We start from the raw sequence: 7,471 nt of genomic DNA, 5'->3' as shown, positions 1-7,471 counted from the left end.
TGGGCCTGTGAGACCAACAGCCTTGATTGGCTTGAGGGGGTAGTATGGATATGCATCATAATTACCTATCTGAGGTCTCACCCCATGTCACATTTTAGTATCTGTTTGGCCAATAAGAGTGCAGCACACACACTAGCCTCATTCCCTGCTTGGGCCTTACCTTTGATGTCACAATCAGACCTGTGGATATTAATCTGGCCACAGCTGCTCACAAACCAGACGGCAAGGTCAAGAGGACCAGCACAGTAAGATGTGGAAGAGAATTGACCATCAGCCCAAGATCAAAGCAGTGGATGGGCCTCAGGCAGGCCAGTTCAAAGACCTGGGTGCAGCTCGGGAACCTGCCATGCCACACCCTCTAGAGCTGTCAGAATTCCAGAGCTTCCCTGTGTTTGAGGACATTAGCCATCACATCAAAGAGGTGGGGGCCCAACTGGTAAAGAAAGTCAACGCCATCTTTCAGCTGGACATCACCAAAGATGGGAAGACCATTCTGCAGTGGACCATTGATCTGAAGAATGGTTCTGGGGACATGTATCCAGGATCTGCCAGGCTCCCAGCTGACACTGTCTTTACAATCCCAGAACCTGTCTTTATGGAGTTGGTTTTGGGCAAAATGAACCCTCAGAAAGCTTTCCTTGCCGGCAAGTTCAAAGTGAGTGGTAAAGTTCTGCTTGGCCAGAAGCTCGAGAGAGTTTTCAAAGACTGGGCTAAATTTTAAGCATGTAAAATACCAAAGAAATGATCAGAACTTCTCTCCGGTTATAATGTTGAGCGGAAATCATGCTTAAACTGAAGATTAAAACAAAAAATATCCAATATTTTTACTCAAATTCTTCCTGTTCAAGTTTGATTAATTTTCCTGCTGATGTGTTAATTTTCAGTGAGGGTTCTAGAGCAGTAAAGAGTGTTGGAGTGTCTCACCTAAAATCTTTGTCTTTTTCTTTCTTTAGGTTCATGTATGCTATACTATGTTAGGTTGAAAGCCACACATAGAGAAATGGGTGGTTTTGACACTTGGGTTTAAATGCTTTCATGATTGAGTTCCCGAGAATTTTGTTTGTTTGCGCTTTGGGGAAAGAAGTGCCCACCATCGTTGTGTCGGTTTGCATTCCAGTTGGTAACTTGGTTCTTTGAGATTTTAAATTTGCAGAACTTAGAGGGGTTGAGCTCTTGGTGTATCATGACTTTGGATAGATATAATTCCAAGAGAATCCAGGGGTTTGGAAGATGTTCTAGGCTAATGAATCTTAAACTAGAGCATGCATCACACCACCTGCAAGACTGGTAAAAGCCCAGATTGCCCCACATCAGGGTTTCAGTGCTATAGGTCTGGGCTGGGGAGAATGTGCATTTCTAACAAGTTCCCAGGTGATGTTGATGGGACCACCCCTGGAGAACCCCTGCCTTAGTTCATGCTCCAGCTTTCAGAATTGGTGAAAACTATTCTAGACCAGTGAGACGTTGCCATTATTTGAATGAGATGTTTCCATAACCTAAAGGATCTCCTGTGTGCTATTTCTGAACTTGTAGACTGAGCATTTTATAAAACCAAAGGTCATGGCGGGAGACTTTCCCTTCTGGGAGCCCTGTTCATACATTGGAGGACTCGGAATAGAGCCAGCTGTAGCCCGATGTGACCTCTGTGGGTGAGTGTGTGTGACACTGGTTCCCCTGTGTGATCTGTGTAGACCTTTACCTTGTGTACCTTTATACTCTGAAGCCCACATGAAAGGTTCCTGAAAACAGCCATGCCCCAAACGCATGCCTACCGAATTATCCAGCTGTTCTCCATTCTGGGTGTTTCCCTAGGAGGAAAGAAAGCATATGTACCAGTACAAAAATGTGTACGTGAGTGTTCACAACAATTATTTGTGATAGTTCCAGACCGTAAATAAGCCAAATGCCCATCAGTAGGTGAATGGGTGAACCATTCACCTAGAGACGATGCTCTGTCGTACCCTGGAATACTACTCGGCAAAAAAGAAAAAAAAGGGATGAATTATTGATGTACATACAACAGCATGGACCCATGTCAGATTATGCTGAGTGGCAGAAACCAGAGAAAACCAAGTACAGAGTATGCGGCTCTATTTATGTAACATACTAGAAAATGCACACTGGGGGGACAGAAGGAGAATCAGTCGTTGCCAAGAGACAGGGATGGGGAGGGAAGAGGGTTGGGAAGGCGGATTATTAATGGCCTGAGGAAGCTTGGAGGTGATGGGTAGATTTATTATCTTGATTGTGCTGATGGCTTCACAGGTGTATATATGGGAAAGACATCGCATTGTATACTTTATATACCCATGGGCAGCTTTTTCTGTGTCAGTACAAACTCAGTAACACTGGAAATCCTGCTGCCCTCAACCAAAGTGGAGGCTTTATAAAGAGGATTTAAAGCTCTACTTGTCTCTCGGCACCAGTCCTCTGACCTCATCACGTGCCTCCTGTTCCCGCCCTTACTGATTTAGATGGTTCTGCCGAGACCTTCCTAAGGTCCCCTGTCAGAAAAAGGCAGAATGAGGGCTTGTTGCTATAAAATCTCTCAGTGGGAAACAAAGAGGCCTTTTGTTTAGTTCATGTTCACTTCTGAGGGAAGAGACTGAGGGCCCCTTACTGAGGGTTTGTGAGTAGGGACGCGGAGCGCTCCCTGGTTTCTTTCCTCTCCTGGTTCTTAGGTAGGGATGTGTGTGGTGTTCCTGCCAATGGCCCTGCCCGGCCATGTGGTGGGCATCTCAGAGGCTTCAGACTGATTATGAGCACTTACCTTGCCTGGTTTAGGCACCTCCATTAGAGCCATATTTATAAATGTCAGGCATAGCTGGGCAGGTGTTTGGGATGCTGTGTTTAGGGAAATGGCTTGCCCAAGCTTGTTCCCTGAGTTTGGCCCTAGCTTCTGGGGATTGGCCTGGAGATGGGAGTTGCTCAGAGATGGTTGGAGATAGAGAAGGGTATGAGGCAGGGAAGGGTTGCAGAGGGTCACATCTAGGCTGCCATCTGACCAAAGGGAGGCCCATCCCATAGACGGCCAGTGACTTATGACCAGCTTTGATTTGGAACAAAACACGACCCATGCCAATGAGAACCCTTCCTCAGGAATTTGGAACTGGGAAGTGGAGGGACTGAGCTACAAGTGAGCAGTGGGAATGGAATCTGCCTGAAAGGCTGGGATGTGGTGTGTGTGGGGTGGGTGAGGGAAATGCTGTGGAGGGTGGGCAGCCACACTGGTAGAAGTTGGAAGAGCCTTGAATAAGGAGAGGGATCTGGTTCACATCTGAGAAAAGACTCTCGACCTTGGGAAACAACACCAACCCCCCTTTCAATAGGAACAAAATCATAATAGGAATATGTTTAATAGGAACAAATCCATAATAGGATTAGTGCTGGGATGCCATGTCGAACAGCTGGGAGGACTCCGATTTTGGAATCAGAAGCGTGGTTTTGAGCCCCAGGTTATAAGCACAGAGAATTACTGAACCACTCTGCACCTCAGCTGCCTTACCCAGAAATGAGGCCAGTGGCCCTTATGACATCAGGTTGTTGGGGAGCTCCTAATAGGTCATGCCCAGTGTAGTGTAGTCACTGACCCATGTGAGTTTTCTATGCATATGAATGAGTTCCTTTTCTCTTCTGGATGAGAGGGAAGAGGACAATTTTCCCTGGCTCCCTACTGCCTTCCAAGAAAGTCCACACATGGGGCTTTTGTGCTCTGCTCTGGGGACCTTCTTTCTGCCTTTTCATTTACACTCAGTTGATGCCCTAGAAGGTCACATATGGCTCAAAGTACACATGTGCGTGTTGCTTGGTCTGTAAAAGTTTGGCCAGTACAGTGTCTATAGAGTTTGAATGAAGTTATTTTATGTAAAAATTGGATTTTTGGAGTCTCTTGCAAAAGTGGATGCTTTGGTCACACTAAGCCTGTACTCCTGCCAGGCAGCAGCTCAGGAAACATGGAATGGGGGTGGGTGGCTGTCTGGACAGGTGTGGGCTTCACTCTCTATGCTGCCTCTTTGACTCTCAAGCTGAACTTGGTGGTCCTCTCTCCTGGAGCCTGCACTATTGTTTCCTTCAGCTGTGCGTGTTTGACTGGAGCCCCTGCTGGTGTTTGCCTTCAATACTGCAGCTCCCCCCGCCCCCCACACATGGTCTTACTCTTACCCTTAATGGAAATACCCTGTGTTCATTTTCTTTTGCTGTGTGTCAGAATACCACAACTGAGCAGCTTAAAACAACACCCATTCATGATCTCACAGCTTCTGCAGGTCAGAAGTCTGGGTGGGCTCAGCTGGGTCCTCTGCTCCAGTCTTATTTCACAAGGGCCAAAATCAAGGTGTAAGCAAGGCTGGGCTCTCACCTGGGGACTTGGGGGAAGAATTGCCTCCAAACTCATTTGGTGGTGGCCTTATTCAGTTCTGTGTGGTTGTAGGACTGAGGCCCAGGTTTCCTTGTTGGTTTTCAGTCAGGGATGCTCTCTCAGCTCCCAAAGGTCACTCACATTCCTAGTCATGTGGCTCCTCTGTCTGCAAAGCCAGCAGTGATATGTGGGGTCCTTCTTAGGCTTCAAGTCTCTCAGAATTCTACTGCCTTCATTTTATGCCTCCTTTTAGGGGATTTGAGGGGTTGTATTGGGCCCACCCAGATAATCCAGGGTAATCTCCCAGATATGTACATATCCCCCTAATGTACATGTCCTACCTTCCTTATTTTTGTTTTTGCAAGAACGGTTGCTGACTATAGATGCTGTTCTCCACCTTGCATTTTGAAAGGTTACAGAAAGATTTCTTCAGAGAGTGCCCTCCTGTGGGGTTAAAGGTTTGACTTCACTTACCCCACTGAAACTCTTTTCACATGTTCTTTTTTTTTTTTTTTTTAGATTTATTTATTTGACAGATAGAGATCACAAGTAGGCAGAGAGGCAGGCAGAGAGAGAGAGAGGAGGAAGCAGGCTCCCAGCCAAGCAGAGAGCCCGACGCGGGGCTCGATCCCAGGACCCTGGGATCATGACCTGAGCCGAAGGCAGAGGCTTTAACCTGCTGAGCCACCCAGGCGCCCCAGGAAAAAGCTCACAATGGGCAGCTTTACTGGTGAAGGTTGCAAAATGGACCCCTCTCCATTGGAAGTGGGATTTATTTACCCTCATCATTGAAGAATTTCTGCCAATCCTCAGTGTCCCAAGGGCTGGAGGCTGTGCTTGCCCATGGCTTTTCCCGACCCTCCCATCCTTCTGGCCTCCTGTCTGCTCAAGGGCACCTAGAGAGTACCAGGTGTAATGGGCTCCTGAGAGGGGATGCTGAAGACCTTGCTGAACCTTTTCCCTTAGGACTGAAAGGGTTGTCTGATCCGAGAGAGGGAGCCCTAGCTTTAAAGTAGAAATCAACAGAGCTACAGAATCAGATACTTCTGCAATAGGTAGGGTTTGGGGTGGAAGGGAGTAGGACCTAGGGCGGTCCTACGTCTACGAAGGGGAATCCTGAATATCCCCATAGCTGGGACTATTTTATTAATTTGCCTGAAGCCCCAAAAGAGACAAAATCTATTCTGATGTGGGACTTTTACCACTTTTCTATTAGAGACGCAGGGATGTCTCTCCTGGGAGACTGCCTCTCCCCTCTTTATGTGGTTGTTTATGAAACTCCACACTTGACCAGTTTTTCTGTTTTCCTGCCTAGGGGTAGGAGGAGGGAAACCAGCCCCTAGTGACCACCATGGGATACCTAGTGCTGAAATGAGGAACTCCTTCCAGGGGACAGCTCAGAGATGTGGGTGTCAGCTCATACACTGGGCATCCTCAGAAAGTGCCTCTTCATCTTCTGTGTGCAGCCTGCTTTATACTCCTCAGGGGATTTGCATCTCTCTGATTTGGCAGGTAGTACGGGGGAAGTGTTGAGTGCAAGGCCCATGAGCCGTGACTTAAGATAGTCTTGTATTGAAATGCTGTCATTTCATTGACTGAACAGCTCATTCATTCAGCACAATTTTATGGTGCGTCTGCGATGAGGGGGTTCCATGTTCAGCCCTGAGATGCAGTGGGGGGGATGAAGTGCTTCCTCTCCATCCAAGCAGACAACACCACACTGGAAAACAATCCTCAGGGCTGGAACCTGGAGCTCAGAGAGGCTGAAGGAGCACCGAGGCTGGGCTGGTGGAAGGAGTTATGTCAGGGCTTGGGCTAAAAGAGCTTCCCGGGGGTTGCTACCTCTTCAGCTCCGAAAAAGCTTGGTTGTGTACCAGGCCTAGATGGAATGGGACAAATGGCTCGTGACCCCCATGGAGGTTTCATTTCTCTGATTACTCATGCTGGGGTGCAGACAAGACTGATTCTGGGACCTGGAGTAATAGTTAGGGCCCCCATTGTTTTGCAGCTGATTTCCTCACTCCCTAGAGGGCAAATGGCAGTCTCAGCTCCCAAAGTTAGGTTTGTTCACCTGTGTTTAGGCATGAGATCCAGGAAAGCATCAGCAACGGGGGCAAGGTTTCTGTTCTGGGGAGTTTAAATAAGGGCAGATTTTGGATTTTTAGCAATGAGCTGCCAGATTTCATTTGTTCATAGACTGACTAATTCATTAATCTCATAAATATTTGTTGAGCATTTATCATGTATTAGACACTAATGATGTTAAACTGGTAACACACCCATTGTTTATGAGACCAGGATTCGTTCCCATTGGTCAGACCCTGTTCTCTGGGTTCCTCCTCCTTTTCCTCCTCCTCCTCTTTCTCTTCTTCCTGATTTATTTATTTTAGAGAGACAGAGAGACAGAGAGAGACAGACAGACAGACAGAGAGCATGAATGAGAGGAGCAGAGGGAGAGAGAGAGAATCTTAAGCAGATTCCACGCAGAGTACAGATCTCAACATGGGGCTCCATGTGGGGCTTGACTTAGGGCTCTATCTCATGACCCTGAGCCGATGCCAAGAGTCAGATGCCTAACCACCTGGGCCATGTAGGCGTCCTGATGGGTTTCTTCTTTACTGTACTTGTTACTAAACATTCTGGAAATCACTGCTGTTTCTAGGTGCTAGAGGGGGACAGTGGCAAGCCGAGGTTCCTCTTCTCCCAGGCTTTCATTTTTCAGATGGGGGAACATATGTGGGTGGTGGGGAGACAAATAAACATAAATGAATAACCAAGCAAAATGATTTCAGAAAGTGAGTACAGTTGACCTTTGATCAACACAGGTTTGAACTGCATGGGTCCACTTACATGTGGATTTTTTTTTTTTTTGATAAATGCAGTACAGTACTTGTGAATGTATTTTCTTTTCTTAAGATTTTCTTAATAACATTTTCTTTTCTCTAGCTTATTTTATTGTAAGAATAAGGATATAATACATATAATCTACAAAATATGTGTTCATTAACTATTTATGTTATTTGGAAAGCTTCTGGTCAGCAGAAGGTTAGTAGTAGTTAAATTTTGGGGGGAGCGAAAAGTTATATGTAGATTTTTGACTGCATGAGGGGGGAG

General features: G+C 46.6%; 1 protein-coding gene across 1 annotated transcript; it reads left to right on the top strand.

Moving 5' to 3' along the window:
* The first annotated feature begins 250 nt into the window (after window positions 1–250).
* On the top strand, window positions 251–721 carry SCP2D1 (SCP2 sterol binding domain containing 1). The gene has a single exon (XM_045980323.1). It carries the CDS (start codon window positions 251–253, stop codon window positions 719–721), a length of 471 nt encoding a protein of 156 aa, XP_045836279.1.
* The last annotated feature ends 6,750 nt before the right edge of the window (window positions 722–7,471 follow it).

Source organism: Meles meles, chromosome 16 (assembly GCF_922984935.1).
Source record: "Meles meles chromosome 16, mMelMel3.1 paternal haplotype, whole genome shotgun sequence".
Lineage (NCBI taxonomy): Eukaryota > Metazoa > Chordata > Mammalia > Carnivora > Mustelidae > Meles > Meles meles.
Note: the sequence above shows the minus strand (reverse complement) of the source record. Positions and strands in the feature narration are given on the sequence as shown.

Excerpts from the sequence above, each read along its gene's own strand:
- SCP2D1 (XM_045980323.1), top strand. The coding sequence starts at position 251 with ATGTGGAAGAGAATTGACCATCAGCCCAAGATCAAAGCAGTGGATGGG.